The 23,480-nt window shown below is 25.0% G+C and overlaps 1 protein-coding gene across 1 annotated transcript; it reads right to left on the minus strand.

Annotated features, from left to right (window-relative positions):
- Nucleotides 1-13,625: 13,625 nt before the first annotated feature.
- Nucleotides 13,626-14,319, minus strand: LOC124935504 (NAC domain-containing protein 83-like). Its single transcript, XM_047475936.1, has 2 exons — nucleotides 14,079-14,319; nucleotides 13,626-14,002 (listed from the first exon to the last, which is right to left on the minus strand). Exons 1-2 carry the CDS (start codon nucleotides 14,317-14,319, stop codon nucleotides 13,626-13,628), a joined length of 618 nt encoding a protein of 205 aa, XP_047331892.1.
- Between the last annotated feature and the right edge of the window lie 9,161 nt (nucleotides 14,320-23,480).

Below are 23,480 nucleotides of genomic sequence, written 5' to 3' on the forward strand. Positions count from 1 at the left end.
ATTTATAGTGTTTTTTTGGAAGCAAGGAAGACCATAAACGGAAAAAAGCCCTTTTGAGTAAACAATACTCAAACCTCTTCTCTTTTCAGGAATTTATTAATAAACATAAAAACACTTGTCAATGTTCTTGTTTTTGTTCTTTTTGATAATCCCTAAAAAAAAATATACTTTAACTCATGATTCGTTCTGAGATTTTGAAGAAATGTTTTTTTTTTTTTTTAATATAATGACATTGATAAAAAAAAAAATTGAGTAAAGGCAATTTTAATTTTTTAATTAATGAATTAAATAATGTGATCGATAAATGGGGGTGCAGTCTTAAAATCAAATACAATTCATATTTAAAATGTTTTAAGTTAAATGATTCATGATTATAGGAGAGTTGATTCTTAACTTATAATTGACCATTTATAAAAATATCGAATTTTAAGTGATTAATGAATTATGTATTTATAAAAAAAAGAATTGGCCTACTTAAGGATGTATAAACTTGATTATATGTTGGGTAACGTATTTATATTATTTTTTTATTTTCATTTTTTTTATGTAATATTTGTCGTTAAGATTAAACGATTTTTTATTTGTAATATAAATGTACAAATTCAAAATAAATAATAAAATATTAATTTAAATCTTTAATGACATTTTGAATAACTTTATTTTGATTTTGAGGAAGAAAAATATTTAGTTAGTCTTTAAATAAGAATGAACTAGATTTGTACATATTTGAGTTTTAAAAAAAAAACAGCTTAGCACTATTTCATTATAAATTTTAAAAGTGGGAAAGGGTCAAAATCAAAATTAGACGATCTCTATATTTGATTTAAAGATGACAAACAACGACCCTAGAGTATCTGATTGGAAATAACAAAACATACAAGACCTACAGTTTTAAAACTCTGATTCTATTGTGAACTTCCTTTTTGACTACTCTTACTCTTTGACTACATATTTGAGTTTTTATTTTATTTTGGAAGGGATATTTTAGTCTTTTTATGGTAATAATTTTTATTTGAGTGTAAATTTTTTCCTTTTTTTCAGTTATTACTTTTATATTTGGAATTTGTTTATTCTTAATATGTCACTTTTTATAACTGAAAGTATGTCACAATATTAATCAATGAAATACATTTTCTTTTATTTAAAAACTAAACAAATATAATATAGACCCGATCTTTTGTATATGATATTTTACTTACCTTTTATAAATGTCATATGATTACTATGTATGGGTCGATTAAAATATATATATTAAAATTTGTTTTGCGCTATAAATTGTTAAAATGTATTTAATTTGGTTATGGTTTTAAATTTTCACACAAAATTTGCATGTTTACTTTCAACATAAGTTTGAGGTTGTATGTTCAAAATACATATATTGTATTTACAAGCATAATGAGTACTACTTTCTTTAAGACTATAATGATATCATTTTTAAAACTTTTTAAATTATATTGGTATTATTTTGCTTACAAAATGATATTCATGCATGCCTACTTTAATATTATCTTTTTCTTTCTTATTTGATAAGTTAAACCACTTTAACTGAAATATGAGAAATGTTGTGTATATTTGTCATTATATACACGATATCTGGTTTGGAAAAATTTGGAAAATATTTAAATTAAAGTAGGCCGTTAAAGATTATTAATAGTCAGGGACGAATTCAGAATTCAGAGAGTTGAAATGGACTTAAAAAAAGGTTAGGTGAACTTAAAACAAGAACGAATTTTTTTCTCAATAAAATGAGTCGATAAAACGTAAGTTTTATCATTTTTTAATAATTAGATAAACATAAAGTGAATTATATTGAAAATTTTAAGAAATGAGAGGGTAATGTCATATTTTGACGGTAACGCGCGCCTCAACGTTGATAGTCGAAAACATGACGGTACGCCGAAATGCAATGAAGCCTAGACAGAATGCGGACAGAGTGCTCCGCATTCGCGTTTTCCCTCAAAATAACGCTGTTTCATTCTCTAATCATCGTCTTTGTCACGGCTCTAGATGGATAACCATCTTTGATTTTTCAAAGATGAATCTCGGCCATTTCTAGATTGTTTGACTCCATTTAAAAAGTTGAAATGATCACCCTACTATGATGATCATTTCCCCTACATTAATAGGCTGTGATCATGCTTATTCTGACAAGTTAATCCAAGAACACCCAAAACGTCATTAATGACTTTTGACTAATTCAGTCCACTTGACTCCTCAAACCGATTTCGGGAGGCTATCCTCCCTCAACAATTCTGAATCCAACATATCAACTCTCAATCTTCAAATCAAAAAACTAGAAATCCGACATTAAGGCTTCATGATTTCGAATTTTTCGAAATTTCTACATAAGTTTCTATAATCTGGTTGTTGGATTTTAGGATTATTTTTAAGCTTTCTATCTAGGATAGAATCAAACAATCAACCTTAAATAGAAAAATCCAAAAATCGGGTTTACTGTTCTTGTGCTTATCCTCAAGAATAACTGCAAAGAAAGTATCCCAACATACTTATAATGATGTTGGGAAACTATATGGATCATGTTGGATCAAAATCAAAATAATTTAAAATTTTGAGTTCTTAAATTGGTCCAAACAAACAACAGTGTTCTTGTTTTGGTAGAAACTAAGTATATAAAGTATAGAGAAATCATTGACTAGCTCCTTACACTTCAAAATAACTTTAAAACCAAAAACCCGATTTTTAGCTATAAAGTGTTTTGAACGAATTGATCATCACCCATGTCGATTGATACATTGGGGTGGATGTTCTAAATGTTCCAGGGAGCTATGTGAAGCTACCCAGACCCTTGGATTGAAGAATTCAAGCCTCCATCAAAATTGCAAAACCTACAATTTTGATGTTCTTGAGGATTGAGAAGTCTGACTAGGACCGAAAGTCTTTGGTCTAAACCAAGAGGTCCGACCGAGAAACCTAACCTAGGACCGAAAGATCCGATCGAGGATTTTACATCTGATCGAAAGGTCAGACCTAGGATTGAGGAGGTCCGCATCCGATCGAGAACTCTCGAACCGAGGACTGATAACTTTCACCGAAGACCAAGAGGTTCGACCGAGAATTTTGAACCTTGAATTTTCAGGAACCGAAAACAAGGATTTTCCGATCTAAGAAATTAAGAAGAATTTGGTGTATTGTTTCATGTCTCTGTCAAATTGTGAAGTCCTTTCTTGGTAGGAAGGCATCATAAACAACGCGAGGTGTAAATTTTGGTCTCTATCTCCTTCATATATATTCAATCTATTAGAAATTCAACTTTTTTAACTAAAGTTTTTTTGGTATAAATTTATTTAAATAAAATTTTAATTATTTAAAAAAAATTAGTGTTGATCATTAGAAAGTTATTTTATTTATTTATTTATTTTGTAAATAAGAATGTTTAAAAGATAATAAGATATATTGATAAAATATTTTTTTTTTAAATAAAGAAAATTTAAGTATTTTAATAATTAATTGTGTAAACATTAAATGAGAGTGAAAGAAATGCTTTTTAAATATATTTAAAAAATTATTAGCCAACAAACATAACGATAACCAATCTCTTTAAAAATAATTATTAGTGGTATAAATGTTATTAGCGATTAATACCAACTACAACCACCAAATAATTGTCATCTATAAAAACAATAAGGTAGGGCAAAGTAACATCATCCTCATAATTATTATGAGTAACAATTTTTGTTATAAACGATGTCGCTTATAATCCGGTTTTCCCACCACATTTTTAAAAACGATTATCAGCCACGACAATATGCTATCGTCGTCGATAATTATTAAGATAATTTTAGTTTTGTTTAACTTGAAAACAATTAAAATATTATAAATTTTGATGTGTACAATTTTAAATCATCTTACATTGTTTTTTTTGTATGCCTTCCATTAAGCCAAAATAATTATGTTGGCCCACTATTATATTTTTTTAATTACATATATAGTCAATTTTGAAGATTTTGTCAATGATATGATTAACAATATTAATTAGGTAGAATATTTTTTTAATTTATTTAATAAAATTAGTTAAATTGTATTAGCACATGCATTAACAAGAATGATAGAATGTATGAAGTAACCAAAAGAACATTTTTAAATTGTTTATATTATATAACTTTTATTATTGTCTAAATTGTGATAATTAATCATACACTTCCTCATTTTTGGCAATTTGCTTCACATGTTCCCACTGAATGGTAACATTTATCAGGATCAAATAAACAACAATAGCAGGCAGATTTATCTGAACATGTAACTTGTATGCAATAGTGATTGTAAAGCTTTCTTGTCCATGGATGAATATCTCCTGTAAAAATATAATAAAATATTAAATATGTGTATCAAATATTTTAATTTTAAGATAAATAATTTATGTAAATTCTATATTTTTAATAAAGCTAGTAATAACACCATTTACATCATTTAATTCACTAAGGTAGATTAAGTAAGAAATATTATTTTTTAAGAGACCCTATTTAAAATATCTTAAGTCCATTCATTAAAATAAAGATGAAAAAAACTATAATTTGAAATAAAAATAATAATGATTAAAATACTCAACTTTAACTTTATTGTTATCCAAATTAAAACCGGTCATAGTTAAATAAATTGTTATTAAAATAAAAATAAAATAATAACAAATAAATAAATGGTTATTTTAAATATAATATAATAGAATAACTTGCAAATTTTAGTAATTGAAATAAATATCAAAATGATTTACTTTTTTATCTCACCAAAGTTTGAATTTATAAATCATTTTTTAAATAAAATATTTTTTATTAATTCGTACCTGTATTGGAGATGCAAACATCAAACATAAAACAAATCATGAAAAAAAGAATAACAATAGAATATGTATTTCTTGAACTTGACATTTTCAAATTTATATATTTTTTCTTTTGATACTGAGTTATGTAATTCAATTGAAAAACTAAACTATTTATAGGGAATTTAAGGTAATCAATAAATTATATATTTATTGACTAAATATTTTTATTATGACTTTTTTGATTAAAATATATTTTGTAAATTTTTCAACATTTTGTGTGATGATTTTTGTTTAAGTAGATTTGGTAAATATTTTAACTTTCTATATGCAAGATTATAGTGTTAATTAGAAATATATTTTTGATATAAATTAATTTGAAATTTTAATTGAAATAAATAAATGTAAAGTTATTCATATTATTACATTAATATAAGAAAGAAATATAATATAATATATATATATTATAGTTTACTCAAAATTTCTTTTAACAAATAATAAATTTCACAGTATAAAAACAATTACTTACTATAAATCAACCATATTAAGCTTTTAGAGATTTCTTAATATTGAAAACAAAAGGAGAAGTAAATTGATATAACAAAATATTTTATTTAAAAATTATGTTCACATTTACAGATATTTCTAAATAGGAATACTAGGATCCTTAAATTTATTCAAATCAAGTCTTCTAATTCAGGGAAAAAAAATTAAGAGTTTAAATATCCTCTTTGATTTATTTTCATTATCAGATATTAATTAATATCTCTCTATCATCTATGTTATATATATCTTAATCAAATCTTAGATCTAAAACCAAATTTTGTTTTTAATTTTATTCATATATTCATATAATTAAAAACAAATATATTAATACATGGTTTTGTTAATTTTATTTATATTTTTGATTTAATCTATTTTTATATCACCCTATGATTATTTTTACACAAACTTGTTTTATAAAATAAATGTTTTAGGAAATTATGAAATATTTTTGTATGTTTTAAAAAATAAAAGAGAATTCTAAGACTCTTTCCTCCAAAAGTTAAGTGAACTCATTATAATGATAAAAACATCTCATTTTTTATAATAAAAAGCAAATATATAATAGTTTTAATCATCGATCTTTGTAGATATTTGTAACAGTAAAATAAATCTTATTTATAAAATAAATATTCATAATAAAATTTAATAAAAAAGTTAGGACATTAAAGTATAACTTTTTTTCTTGATTTAAAATTATATTTAATTATAATAAATTTATAAAGTATTAAATCAAATAAATTTTATTCTTAATTGTAAAAAAAATCATTGTCATTCTAAAGTGGAAAAAGTTTATAAATTTGTATTCATATTATATCAAACTTGTATTTTATTTATTTTATAATCCTTACATATAAAAATGAAAATAAATACTGTAAATAATTATTTTTATCCACTATTTGATTGATATTAAGTTTGTTTTTGTTGGATTTTATCTGTTTTTTAATTAATTTAACTATGAAATGAGGTGTTTCAATAATTTAATGAAATTATTTTTGTACACATATTTTTATTTATACAACCGTGAGGACATCATTCAAGTGTTTTAACTAGAAAAGATACATGTTCTTTTAACCATAAGATAAAAATAAATTATTCAAAATTTATTTATTTCTAGTACAAATCCAAAAACAATCACATAATAAAATTTTACAAGATTAAAACACACAAAAACCATCTATTTATCGATCAAATAATGTATATCCTTTTGGACCTTCTAAAAAAACAAGACTTACATTATTGAAATACACAAAAACATCAATTGTCAATTTTGGATTTTAGAACCAAATTTTGTTAGAAGGTAACATTTGTTTTCCTTCCAACAAAAAAAAATGGTAACACTTGGGGATTAGATTTGGATATATAAATTGTTTGTAGACCTTATTTTTATCTATTTTTCATTTAATTAAAAACATTTCTTTCAATTCAACTAAAATTTGTATATTAAATATAAATAACATGAATTTTAATTTTTACTTATTTTTTTTTAATTTTAAATATTTTATCCCAAATGTAGATGTTACATAATTTTAACTTTTATTTTACTTTTGTAACTTAAAAAAAATATTATGATTATATTAATTGGTGATTATAAAACAAATAACACTTATCATATATATTTTTGTTTGTGAAAATTTGATATGAATAATAGGAATTTATTTTTGTAAAATAAATAAAAAGAAACTCAAAAACAAGTCATAGAAAAAAAAAATCAACTCAATAGTAAAAAATTGAAGTTATATAATGAAGTCAAATAAGCAAAAGACACAATATCGGTTGATATAAGAATCCAACTGCTCATGGAGTTTTGTGTGTTTCGAGAATTAGTTCATTGATTGGCTTTTATGCGTGGATGATTTTAACTTAATGTTTGTTAGTTTATTTTTATTTCGGATCGTTTCTCTTAATGTTCCTTCTCCACATCCTTGATGAATGTTATTTTGGTAACAATCATTTCTTAGGATTTTTTTTGTTACATTTCTCGTATTTTTGTGATCATTACGTAAATCTTGGACGAAATAAAAGTTTCTCATTTTAAAAATGTGATACCAATATTTTTAAAACTATTATATATACAATATAATATTAATTATATAAACTAAACTAAACAAATAATATTATACAAATAATATTAATATTAAATAATTATAATATTAAATTTTGAATTTTTTAAAATAAGTCTAAACGATTAAATATAATAAACATATTCAACGATAACATACAAATAAGATTCAAATGTGACTTGCGATTGATGAATAAACCACAAATAAAGTTGAACCAAAGTAACTCAACCTTTGATTTAGATCCTTATCAATGTGATTGTCAAGATTAAATTTATGACAATAATAAAATAGTATTCAACCTAATTTAGATTGGGTCACAACCTAATTGTAAATATTGATAATACTTTCATTACTTATAATAATAGAAAGAAACCATAATATATATAGTCTATCCCGAGTCACCCTAATGTCTTTGGTTCAATATGTAAGATGACAAGTTTAGTTAAATTGATTTAGTAAGTTTGTAGGTTAGGTATTTAATCAACGGAGAATAGTCGCACTTCGAAAGTGAAATGGAATTCAGCGTTCTCCAAAAAATAATTGACCTAATAAGACAAAATAATTATTAGATTCTTTATAAAAAGAAGAAATCCCTACTCTATAAGTTGATATGGACTTGCAAATTTCATGAAGGTATGAGCCGGTCTCTAAAAAAGATTCTTAAACTAATAAGCGATATTACAGATCTTTATGATATTCGGCTAGAGGACGGGAAAGGCACTCTATTCTGGCACGACCCCTGGTTTGAAAACCAGCCTATCATCTACAAGGAGGAGTTTCAAAATATATGTATCAGAAGGGACTGCGTAGAAGCGAAAATCAGAGACATTAAAGAAGGGAATTGAGACTCACTCTTGAGAAGAAATCCAGAAGGAAAGAGGATACTTGATCATATAAGTAACATACAACTACACGACATACCAGATATTCAGGATTGGAAAGTTGATGACAATGGGAAGCTGGTATCAAAGAAAATATGGGAGGTAACCCGGGAAAAAGTGCTGAAAGTATAATGGGCTCCTCTTGTATGATCAACGAAGATTATCCCTCGACACCAGTTCATCATATGGCCCACCTTCTGGGAAAGACTCAGCACTCGTGATCGGATCAGCAAGTATATGAGCATCCCAGACGCGAACTGTCTTCTATGCAGAGGAAATGAAGAAACCATAGATCACCTATTCGGGAGCTACTGTATTGCTTCGGAGCTTTGGGACAGATTTTATAAAAGCATGAAGCTGATCAGTTTTCCGAGTGAATGGAATGAAATCAAAGAAGCGGTACTACTCAAAGCCAAGGGAAATAGATTTACAACAAGCGTGTTCAAGTGCGACTTTAGAGTAGTGGTGTATAACATTTGGCAAGAATGGAATGCAAGGGTATATGGCAGAATCCGTAGGAGCGTTGAAGAGTTATGGAAAGATATTATATCAGATTGTAGCGCCCTCGCGTGAACGTGGAGAAGAATTCCAAGCACGGAGAAGTACTGGAATTTACTATTTTTTGAACTCACTAGAATTGAAAGCATTGTAATTAGATAATTCATATACGTTTTTAGCTTTTATTCAGAATGTTACGACTTCAAAATCATTCTAGGCCTATCTAGAATGATCTCTTAAACTCGTGAATTTTTTCCCGTTTTTGGAAATTTTTAATGAAATAACGTTAAGTCGTTTATTCAAAAAAAATTGATTTATGTAGCACTCTTGAAATTGTCTATACAAATCTCAATGCTTTCCTCTTAGATGTTTATTCTCAAATCTCCTTCCCTTGAATTTTAAATACGTGAAATATTATAAGTTTATTAAAAACATACTATATAAGATAATGATAATCAAAAAGACCCGAATATTATCGATAAATACAACTTATATTATTCGTAGCATATATTCGAAGAAAAATTAAATTTTTAATAACCTTTCAAATAACTCTATTTTGGATTTCGATAATGAAGTAATATTTGGTTATATTCAAACAAATTATGAACAAGTCTTATTTTGATTTTGATGAAAATAAAATACATGGTTAACATTTAAACAATAATGATTTGTGAGAATTAACGAGTACTTTTAAAATATTATTGTAATACAAAACCAATAATATTTTTGAATTGATCGGCTAGACATTACTTACACCAAAGAGGGTGACTAGCTCTTTAATATGAATGAATGTAATTTAATTTGAAGACGGAATAGGTTTATTAACTCAAATAAACTCTAATCCAAATCTAATAAACACAACCTAATTGGAACCTAAGGTGATTAATAATTTTAAATTAATTATCAAGATAATTCAAATTTTGACCATATATAAGAATTGTTCAAACATTGAGTTAAGTTCATCATATTGTATTATTTAAAATAATTTAATTATTTTAAACAAAAATAAATATATAAAGAATAATTTTAAATGAAAAGTAAATATATAAAGATCAATATCATATAGAAAAATATTTAAATAAATAACATTATACATAAAAAAAAAATAGAAATTAAACATCACAATTATTAAAAATATACTCATAAGTTCAACCAATTTTGCAATTAGTAGGGAGATATTTGATTAGATAACAACATAAATACACCCCAAAAAACAACTATGATCTTAGAAAAATAAAATTAAGAATACTTTCAAAAACGACAAAATAATTTAAGTGTTACATAATTTAATAGAAAAATCAATCTCAATATTTCCGTAAACGACAAAATAATTAAGAAGTCAATTTTATCCTGATAAACGACAAAAATTATGTACTCTTCTGGACTAAGAATGTCTTCTAAAGACTAAGAGTTTCAATGCATTATTTTAAAATTCTTTTTCCACTTGTTTTTTGTAAAAATAAATATTTTAATCAAATTATGAACCAGCCTTGTTTTGATTTTGATGAAAATAAAAATTATGGTCAACCTTTAAACAAGAATGATTTGTGAGATTAAATGTGTACTTTTAAGACATGACTTTAATAAATATGATATTTAATACAAATTAAATTGTTAATATGTTTGAATCCATTAGCTTGACATGATTTAAACTAAAAGTTGGATATCCAATATTCTTTTTTAGAATGAATTAATTTGATTTGAGGAAAAATAAGATTATTAGTAAAAACAAACTCTAATCTAAATCTAATAAATACAACTTAGTTGAAATCTTATGTGATCGATTATTTTAAATTAGCTATCAAAATGGATCAAATTTCGACGATAGAATAAGAATTGTTTAAAGTTCAATACAGCCTAACTATTTTAAACAAAAATAAATAGAAAAATAATAATTTCTAACAAAAATAATTATACAAAATATAATTTCAAACAAAATCATGTATAAAAAATTATTTTAAATTTATTTAAATATATATGAACTTTATACCTAAAATAGTTTCTAAGTGGAGAACAAAAGTGATAATATCAAACCACAAAAGAGTGGTAAACAAATCAGTACAAAATAAACCCAAAAAACAGAACTAAAACTTCACAATTATATCCAATTTATTTAGTTAAGCAAATTTTATAAATTAGTAAAGAGATATTTGATTTAGATAACAACATAACATAAGTACAATCTAAAAAACATCTAAGATCTTGAAAAATATATATATATATCTAGTGAAAAACGACAAAATAATCCCAGTGTTACATAATTTAATAGGAAAAACTAATCTCAATATTCCTATAAACAACAAAAATAATTAAGAAGTCAATCTTATCCCGGTGACAATATCTTCGCCTTGAATTAACAATATATTTTGAAGTAGTAGGTTTACATGTATTATTTTTACGTTTTTTCACTTGTTATTAAGAGTCTTTTAATGAAAAAATAAATAAAATTTTCAATATTGATTTTGATTAAAATAAAAGATATGGTTAAACGGTAAACAAGAATGATTTGTGATAATTAAATGAGTATTTTAATAAAATATGAAATAATTATCTTAGCTAGACCTGAGTTAAACTAAAATGACAGTTATTCACTTAATGAGAAGAATATAATTTATTTTGATGACGAGATGAGTTTATTAGTTAAAATAAATTTTAATCAAAATCTAATAAACATAACTTAATTGAAATCTTAAGGATGGATGATTTTAAATTAGTTATCAAAATAATTCAAATTTCGACCTGAAAATAAGAACGTTCTTACTTAAGGTTAATTACTTTATTTTGTATTATTTAAAATAGTCTAACTAGTTTAAACCAAAAAAAAATGTAAGAGAGTAATTTTAAAAAAAAAAATGTGTAAAGGTTAATTTCAAACAAAATTATGAATAAAATATTATTAATATTTAGTTAAATATATTTAAGAAAACAAACTATACAACTAGATTTAAGTATGAACTAATAAAAATTCATTTAGCTTACGTACTATTTAAAATGTTTATTTAGTCTATATTAGTAAACAAAATCAACATTCATTTAGCCTATATTAGTAAAAATATGATTCATTTAGTCTATGTTAGTAAACTTTCTTAATTTTTTTAATATTCATTTTTCTCTCTCCTCCTTTTTTATTAATTTATTTTTTTTTATTATTTCTTTTTTTGTTTATTCTTTTTTTTTTTTTTTGTTAATTAATTCATTTATCTCCTTTTATTATTTTTTTATTTGAGTATATGTTTTTTATTTTTATCTTTTTTTTGATTATTTTCTCTTTTTTATATCAATATAATATTGTAATGAATAAAATAGTTCAATATTTACTATAATATTTAATTCTACTAAAAATTATAAATTTTAATAATATTAATTTCATTTTTTGTTTATAATAAGAAAATAAAAACAAAATCACAAACAAGTTATTAAATCTTGTTTACAAAATTAGAAGACCTATTACAATTAAACAAACCCTTCTCAAAACATTACCATATAAACAAATTTAAAAAATAATTGTTAAATCTTTTTCACAAAAGTAGAAGTCATATTACAATAAAACAAACCTTCACAGAACCTCCAAAAATAATTTCTCAAATACATCTAAAAAAATCTTAAATACAAACATGTTGCCAAATCTAAATTTTCATATACTATCAAATAACAATTTTGTGCTAACAAATCTCAATTATCTCACAATAATAACTAACATTGCAATCCTTACAGAAGAGTTATGATTAAATAATCTTTGATTTTAGAATTTAAATTTTTAATAGAATTAGATATTATAATAAATGTTGAATTATTTTATACATTATAATATTATGTTGATATAAAAAGAAGCAAAATAGTAGAAAAAATAAAAATAAAATATTCAAACAAAAAAAAGTAGTAAAAGGAGATAAATAGATTAATTAATTAATAAAAAAGAATAAATAAATAAAAATGGTAAAAGAGATAAATAAATTATTTAATTAATAAAAAATAAATAATTGTTTAATTAATAAATATTAAAATAAAATAAAATTTTAATAGAGTTTAATAATAAACGTAGAAGAACCCATTTTTAATAATACGTATATTTAAATGAACTTTTATTATTTCATATATCTAATTAAGCTCGTTTTACAAATACATACATAAAAACCACATGAGAGGGTAACCAAATCCCTCAAACAAACAAAATAGAACTAAAGCATCACAATTATTACTAATTTACAATAAGTTCAACATATTTTATAAAATTAATAGGGAGATATTTGATTTAAATAACAACTTCCAAAAACAACTAAGATCTTTAGAAAGAAAAAAATGTAAGAAAACTTGTGAAAAAACAACAAAATATATAATTAAGTGTTACATAATTTAATAGAAAAAACAATCTTAATATTATCGTAAACGAAAAAATAATTAAGAGGTCAATTTCATCCCGATAAACGACAAAATAATTAAAAAGTCAATTTCATCCCTATAAACGAAAAAATATCCGCACTCCTCGAAACTAACAGTATCTTCCAAGGGCGTAGGAGTTTACATGCATTATTTTAAAATTATTTTCTACTGGTTATTTAGAGTCTTCTAATGAAAAAATAAATAAAATTTTCAAACAAATTATGAACCAACCTTATTTTGATTTTGATGAAAATAAAAAATATGGTTCACCTTTAAACAAGAATGATTTGTGAGACTTAAATAATAATACTTTTACAAGATTTTATCCTTAATAACTTCAACTTCATTATTTCTTCACATAAAAGAGTAACATTACATTTAACACCATGTTTTTTTTCAAACAAGAAAATAAAGGTAAATAAATAAACTCAATAACAATAGCTTTCTTTCCTTTCCCTTCTCTGTTGATGATCGTCGGGCTCATGTTTAGTAGGTATTTTCCGGCACAGTTCCATTCGAATCAAGTTCCGGCGCCGGCGCCGGCGCTGCCTCCACCGCTATCTTCTTCCTGTAATTCTTCTTCACAAAGATTTTGCACAAAACCCAATTCTCCAATGGGAAATCAGCTAGGCGATATTCGTCCATGAACCACTCAGTCTTGGAACCGTTGGGAGATTTCCCAACGTAAAAGACATGAGTTTTCTTCATACCCACAATCCGAAATTGATTAGAAAAGACATCGATTTGCTCTTCGACTCCGGTTGCTTTCCAGAAGCCGTTACCGGCGGCCATGTTTGACCTGTTTGAATTTGAGTAGTTGGGTTCATGTTTGCTGAAGAAATACCTCTTCTTCTCGGGATCACCTGCCGGAAAATAAATTAATCGCCGGAGATTGCAGATTGAAAAAACAGAACAAGTTAATTAGAGAAATGCATATACCTGGTAGAAGCCAGGGATCGAATTGGCAGACGTTGATTTCGGGTATAAAGTAAGGGGGTAATGGGAAAGACATGACCTTTCTGTAGAGGTAATGAAGAACGAGTTCTTCATCGGTTGGGTGAAAACGAAAACCAGGTTCAGAAATGAGACCGCCATTGTTGAGAAGACAATCCATTTTCAGAACAGATGAAGAGAAAGAAAGAAGAAGGGTTGGGAGATCATAGTGAGCATGGGAGTTCATATTTATAGTGTTTTTTTGGAAGCAAGGAAGACCATAAACGGAAAAAAGCCCTTTTGAGTAAACAATACTCAAACCTCTTCTCTTTTCAGGAATTTATTAATAAACATAAAAACACTTGTCAATGTTCTTGTTTTTGTTCTTTTTGATAATCCCTAAAAAAAAATATACTTTAACTCATGATTCGTTCTGAGATTTTGAAGAAATGTTTTTTTTTTTTTTAATATAATGACATTGATAAAAAAAAAATTGAGTAAAGGCAATTTTAATTTTTTAATTAATGAATTAAATAATGTGATCGATAAATGGGGGTGCAGTCTTAAAATCAAATACAATTCATATTTAAAATGTTTTAAGTTAAATGATTCATGATTATAGGAGAGTTGATTCTTAACTTATAATTGACCATTTATAAAAATATCGAATTTTAAGTGATTAATGAATTATGTATTTATAAAAAAAAGAATTGGCCTACTTAAGAATGTATAAACTTGATTATATGTTGGGTAACGTACTTATATTATTTTTTTATTTTCATTTTTTTATGTAATATTTGTCGTTAATATTAAACGATTTTTATCATTTGTAATATAAATGTAAATTCAAAATAAATAAATAAAATATTAATTTAAATCTTTAATGACATTTTGAATAACTTTATTTTGATTTTGAGGAAGAAAAATATTTAATTAGTCTTTAAATAAGAATGAACTACATTTGTACATATTTGAGTTTAAAAAAAAAAACAGCTTAGCGCTATTTCATTAGAAATCTTAAAAGTGGGAAAGGGTCAAAATCAAAATTAGACGATCTCTATATTTGATTTAAAGATGACAAACAACGACCCTAGAGTATCTGATTGGAAATAACAAACAAACAAAGTTACAGTAAAAAATAACAAAAGCATACAAAACCTACAGTTTTAAAATTCTAATTCTGTTGTGAACTTCTTTTTTGACTACTCTTACTCTCTGACTACATATTTGAGTTTTTATTTTGGAAGGGGTATTTTAGTCTTTTATGGTAATAATTTTTATTTGAGTGTAAATTTTTTCCTTTTTTTCAGCTATTACATTTATATTTGGAATTTGTTTATTCTTGATATGTCACTTTTTATAACTGAAAGTATGTCACAATATTAATCAATGAAATACATTTTCTTTTATTTAAAAACTAAACAAAAATAATATAGACCCGATCTTTTATATATGATATTTTCGTTTATAAATGTCATATGATTAATATGTATGGGTCGATTAAAATATATATATTAAAATTTGTTTTGCGCTGTAAATGGTTAAAATGTATTTAATTTGGTTATGGTTTTAAATTTTCACACAAAATTTGCATGTTTACTTTCAACATAAGTTTGAGGTTGTTTTTTCAAAATACATATATTGTATTTACAAGCATAATGAGTACTACTTTCTTTAAGACTATAATGATATCATTTTTAAAACTTTTTAAATTATATTTTTATTATTTTTCTTACAAAATGATATTCATGCATGCCTACTTTAATATTATCTTTTTCTTTCTTATTTGGTAAGTTAAACCACTTTAACTGAAATACGAGGAATGTTGTGTATATTTGTCATTATATACACGATATCTTAGAAAATATTTAACCACTAAAGTAGGCCGTTAAAGATTATTCATAGTCACGGACGAATTCAGAATTCAAAGAGTTGAAATGGGCTTAAAAAAGGTTAGGTGAACTTAAAACAAGAACGAATTTTTTTCTCAATAAAATGAGTCGATAAAACGTAAGTTTTATCATTTCTTAATAATTAGATAAACACAAAGTGAATTATATTGAAAATTTTAAGAAATGAGAGGGTAATGTCATATTTTGACGGTAACGCGCGCCTCAACGTTGTTAGTCGAAAACATGACGGTACGCCGAAATGCAATGAAGCCTAGACAGAATGCGGACAGACTGCTCCGCATTCGCGTTTTCCCTCAAAATAACGACGTTTCATTCTCTAATCATCGTCTTTGTCACGACTCCAGATGGATAACCATCCGCAACCATCTTTGATTTTTTAAAGATGAATCTCGTCCATTTCTAGATTGTTTGACTCCATTTAAAAAGTTGAAATGATCACCCTACTATGATGATCATTTCCCCTACATTAATAGGCTGTGATCATGTTTATTCTGACAAGTTAATCTAAGAACACCCAAAACGTCATTAATGACTTTTGACTAATTCAGTCCACTTGACTCCTCAAACCGATTTCGGGAGGCTATCCTCCCTCAATAATTCTGAATCCAACAGATCAACTCTCAATCTTCAAATCAAAAAACTAGAAATCCGACATTAAAGCTTCATGATTTCGAATTTTTCGAAATTTCTACATAAGTTTGTATAATCTGGTTGTTGGATTTTAGGATTATTTTTAAGCTTTCTATCTAGGATAGAATCAAACAATCAACCTTAAATAGAAAAATCTAAAAATCGGGTTTTCTGTTCTTGTACTTATCCTCAAGAATAACTGCAAAAAAAGTATCCCAACATGCTTATAATGATGTTGGGAAACTATATGGATCATGTTGGATCAAAATCAAAAATTTTCAAAATAATTTAAAATTTTGAGTTCTTAAATTGGTCCAAACAAACAACAGTGTTCTTGTTTTGGTAGAAACTAAGTATATAAAGTATAGAGAAGTCATTGACTAGCTTCTTACACTTCAAAATAACTTTAAAACCAAAAAACCCAATTTTTAGCTATAAACTGTTTTGAACGAATTGATCATCACCCATGTCGATTGATACATTGGGGTGGATGTTCTAAATGTTCCTGGGAGCTATGTGAAGCTACCCAGACCCTTGGATTGAAGAATTCAAGCCTCCATCAAAATTGCAAAACCTACAATTTTGATGTTCTTGAGGATTGAGAAGTCTGACTAGGACCGAAAGTCTTTGGTCCGAAACAAGAGGTCCGACCCAGAAACCTAACCTAGGATCGAAAGATCCGATCGAGGATTTTACATCCGATCGAAAGGTCAGACCTAGGATTGAGGAGGTCCGCATCCGATCGAAAACTCTCGAACCTAGGACTGATGACTTCCACCGAGGACCGAGAGGTTCGACCGAGAATTTTGGCACCCAACCGAGAATTCTAGCCCAGGACCGAGAGTCCTTAACACCTAGACCGATGCTTTTCAACTAAGATGATATGTTCGACCGAGGATCCTAAGCCCCGACCGAGAGGCTCCTACCCTAGAACCGAGGGCTTTTAGCCCCCAACCGATAAAATAAACCTAGGACACCGGTCTTAAGGCCTATTTGGTTTCTAATTTTAAAATTCAAATTTATAAGTAGAGTCCGTTTTTAAAACGGATACAAATGATAAAACGCGAAAGTTCTTTCTCGAGTATCACTAAATTATGAACTAAAAGAAACTCTAGTAAATACGTTTGTATACGTATGTTATTTTTATTGATTTTTAAAAAGTCAATTGACGACTCTGTTTCAAATAAATAATATTTTAAATTATTAATTTAAACAACAATTTCTAAAAAATCAAATTATAATTTAATTACTAAATATCTTTGAAATATTTAAATTTGAACCTAAAAATTAATTAATTTTTAATTATTTTAAATAATAAAAAAAAGCACGCTAATCGATATTAAATATTTCGAACCGAAAACAAGGATTTTCCGATCTAAGAAATTAAGAAGAATTTGGTGTATTGTTTCATGTCTCTGTCAAATTGTGAAGTCCTTTCTTGGTAGAAAGGCATCATAAACAACGTGAGGTATAAATTTTGGTCTCTATCTCCATATATATTCAATCTATTAGAAATTCAACTTTTTTAACTAAAGTTTTTTTGGTATAAATTTATTTAAATAAAATTTTAATTATTTAAAAAAAATTAGTGTTGATCATTAGAAAGTTATTTTATTTATTTATTTATTTTGTAAATAAGAATGTTTAAAAGATAATAAGATATATTGATAAAATATTTTTTTTAAATAAAGAATATTTTAGTATTTTAATAAATAATTGTGTAAACATTAAATGAGAGTGAAATAAATGCTTTTTAAATATATTTAAAAAAATATTAGCCAACAAACATAACGATAACCAATCTCTTTAAAAATAATTATTAGTGGTATAAATGTTATTAGCGATCAATACCAACGACGACCACCAAATAAATGTCATCTATAAAAACAATAAGGGAGGGCAAAGTAACATCATCCTCATAATTATTATGAGTAACAATTTTTGTTATAAACCATGTCGCTTATATTCTGGTTTTCCCACCACATTTTTAAAAACGATTATCAGCCACGACAATATACTATCGTCGTCGATAATTATTAAGGTAATTTTAGTTTTGTTTAACTTGAAAACAATTAAAATATTATAAATTTTGATGCGTACAATTTTAAATCATCTTACATTTTTTTTTTTTTTATGCCTTCCATTAAGCCAAAATAATTATTTTGGCCCACTATTATATTTTTCTTAATTACATATATAGTCAATTTTGAAGATTTTGTCAATGATATGATTAACAATATTAATTAGGTAGAATATTTTTTTAATTTATTTAATAAAATTAGTTAAATTGTATTAGCACATGTATTACCAAGAATGATAGAATGTATGAAGTAACCAAAAGAACATTTTTAAATTGTTTATATTATATAACTTTTATTATTGTCTAAATTGTTATAATTAATCATACACTTCCTCATTTTTGGCAATTTGCTTCACATGTTCCCACTGAATGGTAACATTTATCAGGATCAAATAAACAACAATAGCAGGCAGATTTATCTGAACATGTAACTTGTATGCAATAGTGATTGTAAAGCTTTCTTGTCCATGGATGAATATCTCCTGTAAAAATATAATAAAATATTAAATATGTGTATCAAATATTTTAATTTTAAGATAAATAATTTATGTAAATTCTATATCTTTAATAAAGCTAGTAATAACACCGTTTACATCATTTAATTCACTAAGATAGATTAAGTAAGAAATATTATTTTTTAAGAGACCCTATTTAGAATATCTTAAGTCCATTCATTAAAATAAAGATGAAAAAAACTATAATTTGAAATAAAAATAATAATGATTAAAATACTCACCTTTAACTTTATTGTTATCCAAATTAAAACTTGTCATAGTTAAATAAATTGTTATTAAAATAAAAATAAAATAATAACAAATAAACAAATGGTTATTTTCAATATAATATAATAGAATAACTTGCAAATTTTAGTAATTGAAATAAATATCAAAATGATTTACTTTTTTATCTCACCAAAGTTTGAATTTATAAATCATTTTTTAAATAAAATATTTTTTATTAATTCGTACCTGTATTGGAGATGCAAACATCAAACATAAAACAAATCAAGAAAAAAAAAATAACAATAGAATATGTATTTCTTGAACTTGACATTTTCAAATTTATATATTTTTTCTTTTGATACTGAGTTATGTAATTCAATTGAAAAACTAAACTATTTATAGGGAATTTAAGGTAATCAATAAATTATATATTTAATGACTAAATATTTTTATTATGACTTTTTTGATTAAAATATATTTTGTAAATTTTTCAACATTTTGTGTGATGATTTTTGTTTAAGTAGATTTGGTAAATATTTTAACTTTATATATGCAAGATTATAGTGTTAATTAGAAATATATTTTTGATATAAATTAATTTGAAATTTTAATTGAAATAAATAAATGTAAAGTTATTCATATTAATACATTAATATAAGAAAGAAATATAATATATATATATATTATAGTTACTCAAAATTTCTTTTAACAAATAATAAATTTCACAGTATAAAAACAATTACTTACTATAAATCAACCATATTAAGCTTTTAGAGATTTCTTAATATTGAAAATAAAAGGAGAAGTAAATTGATATAACAAAATATTTTATTTAAAAATTATGTTCACATTTACAGATATTTCTAAATAGGAATACTAGGATCCTTAAATTTATTCAAATCAAGTCTTCTAATTCAGGGAAAAAAAATTAAGTTTTTAAATATCCTCTTTGATTTATTTTCATTATATATATAACAGATATTAATTAATATCTCTCTATCATCTATGTTATATATATCTTAATCAAATCTTAGATCTAAAACCAAATTTTGTTTTTAATTTTATTCATATATTCATATAATTAAAAACAAATATATTAATACATGGTTTTGTTAATTATATTTATATTTTTGATTTAATCTATTTTTATATCACCATATGATTATTTTTACACAAACTTGTTTTATAAAATAAATGTTTTAGGAAATTATGAAATATTTTTGTATGTTTTAAAAAATAAAAGAGAATTCTAAGACTCTTTCCTCCAAAAGTTAATGAACTCATTTTAATGATAAAAACATCTCATTTTTTATAATAAAAAGCAAATATATAATAGTTTTAATCATCGATCTTTGTAGATATTTGTAACAGTAAAATAAATCTTATTTATAAATTAAATATTCATAATAAAATTTAATAAAAAAGTTAGGACATTAAAGTATAACTTTTTTCTTGATTTAAAATTATATTTAATTATAATAAATTTATAAAGTATTAAATCAAATAGATTTTATTCTTAATTGTAAAAAAAATCATTGTCATTCTAAAGTGGAAAAAGTTTATAAATTTGTATTCATATTATATCAAACTTGTATTTTATTTATTTTATAATCCTTACATATAAAAATGAAAATAAATACTGTAAATAATTATTTTTATCCACTATTTGATTGATATTAAGTTTGTTTTTGTTGGATTTTATCTGTTTTTTAATTAATTTAACTATGAAATGAGGTGTTTCAATAATTTAATGAAATTATTTTTGTACACATATTTTTATTTATACAACCGTGAGGACATCATTCAAGTGTTTTAACTAGAAAAGATACATGTTTTTTTAACCATAAGATAAAAATAAATTATTCAAAATTTATTTATTTCTAGTACAAATCCAAAAACAACCACATAAATAAAATTTTACAAGATTAAAACACACAAAAACCATATATTTATCGATCAAATAATGTATATCCTTTTGACCTTCTAAAAAAACAAGACTTACATTATTGAAATACACAAAAACATCAATTATCAATTTTGGATTTTAGAACCAAATTTTGTTAGAAGGTAACATTTGTTTTCCTTCCAACAAAAAATAAAAATGGTAACACTTGGGGGTTTGATTTGGATATATAAATTCTTTGTAGACCTTATTTTTTATCTATTTTTCATTTAAATAAAAACATTTCTTCCAATTCAACTAAAATTTGTATATTAAATATAAATAACATGAATTTTAATTTTTACTTTTTTTTTTAAATTTTAAATATTTTATCCCAAATGTAGATAACATAATTTTAACTTTTATTTTACTTTTGTAACTTAAAAAAATATTATGATTATATTAATTGGTGATTATAAAACAAATAACACTTATCATATATATTTTTGTTTGTGAAAATTTGATATGAATAATAGGAATTTATTTTTTTTAAATAAATAAAAAGAAACTCAAAAACAAGTCATAGAAAAAAAAATCAACTCAATAGAGAAAAATTGAAGTTATATAATGGAGTCAAATATAGAAACGAAGCAAAAGACACAATATCAGTTGATATGAGAATCCAACTGCTCATGGAGTTTTGTGTGTTTCTAGAATTAGTTCATTGATTGGCTTTTATTGGTGGATGATTTTAACTTAATGTTTGTTAGTTTTTTTTTTATTTCGGATCGTTTCTCTTAATGTTCCTTCTCCACATCCTTGATGAATGTCATTTTGGTAACAATCATTTCTTAGGATTTTTTTTTGTTACATTTCTCGTATTTTGTGATCATTACGTAAATCTTGGACGAAAGAAAAGTTTCTCATTTTAAAAATGTGATACCAATATTTTTAAAACTATTATATATACAATATAATATTAATTATATAAACTAAACTAAACATATAATATTATACAAATAATATTAATATTAAATAATTATAATATTAAATTTTGAATTTTTTAAAATAAGTCTAAACGATTAAATATAATAAACATATTCAACGATAACATACAAATAAGATTCAAATGTGACTTGCTATTGACGAATAAACCACAAATAAAGTTGAATCAAAGTAACTCAACCTTTGATTTAGATCCTTATCAATGTGATTGTCAAGATTAAATTTATGACAATAATAAAATAGTATTCAACCTAATTTAGATTGGGTCACAACCTAATTGTAAATATTGATAATACTTCATTACTTATAATCAAGGATGCAAAAAACGGGCTTAATCCGCGATTAATCGGAAATCGGAAAAAAAACGTTTCGTTTTTTCTAAAAATCGGTCAATGGTCTGATCAACGGTCAACCCGATTAAATTGGGTTTGACCCGATAGTTTAAGGGCTTATTTCAAAATAATCCCTTACTTGAAGGGCTTATTTCAAATCATCAATCACTTGAAAACCCACTCTTTAGGTTACTCTACCATTTCACCGCAGCGTCTGCAACTCGCCGACTGAGAGGAATCCACTAACCGTCACCTTCATTCTCTCGGCTCAGCCATTTCTCCGCCTCGCCGCCACCATCTTATCCGGCTGATCTAATTGGACAGATTCATCTCCGCCGCATCAATTTCCACTTGCAACCGAGATCAATCGCAGGTGAGGGATCTGCTTCAAAGGCATCAACTGGTAAACCTGAATCAACTGGGTTCTGCTTCAAAGGCATCAACAGGCAATCGAGATCAATCGCAGGTGAGTTTTGTTTTCCGAGGGAGTCGAGTAGATTTAGATAATGGGTTACCTGAATATTTTCCTCAAAGGCATCAACTGGTAAACGGTAAACCTATAGTAGAATTCTACTCTAGCAACTTAGCCTCTTCCATTTTCATGGTTGAATTTTGCTTTGTTGCATTTGAAAGTTCCTGAAACAGTTTTGCTTTCTTATTTGTACTAGCGTGTGCATTCAGCTCGACCGCCAAAAACTAATATGCTTTCTTTCCTAGTCTATATATATATATATATATTCTATCCTGAGTCACCCTAATGTCTTGGGTTCAATATGTAAGATGACAAGTTTAGTTAAATTGATTTAATAAGTTTGTAGGTTAGGTGCTTAATCAACGGAGAATA

The sequence above is a fragment of the Impatiens glandulifera genome, chromosome 4 (assembly GCF_907164915.1).
Source record: "Impatiens glandulifera chromosome 4, dImpGla2.1, whole genome shotgun sequence".
Taxonomy (NCBI): domain Eukaryota; kingdom Viridiplantae; phylum Streptophyta; class Magnoliopsida; order Ericales; family Balsaminaceae; genus Impatiens; species Impatiens glandulifera.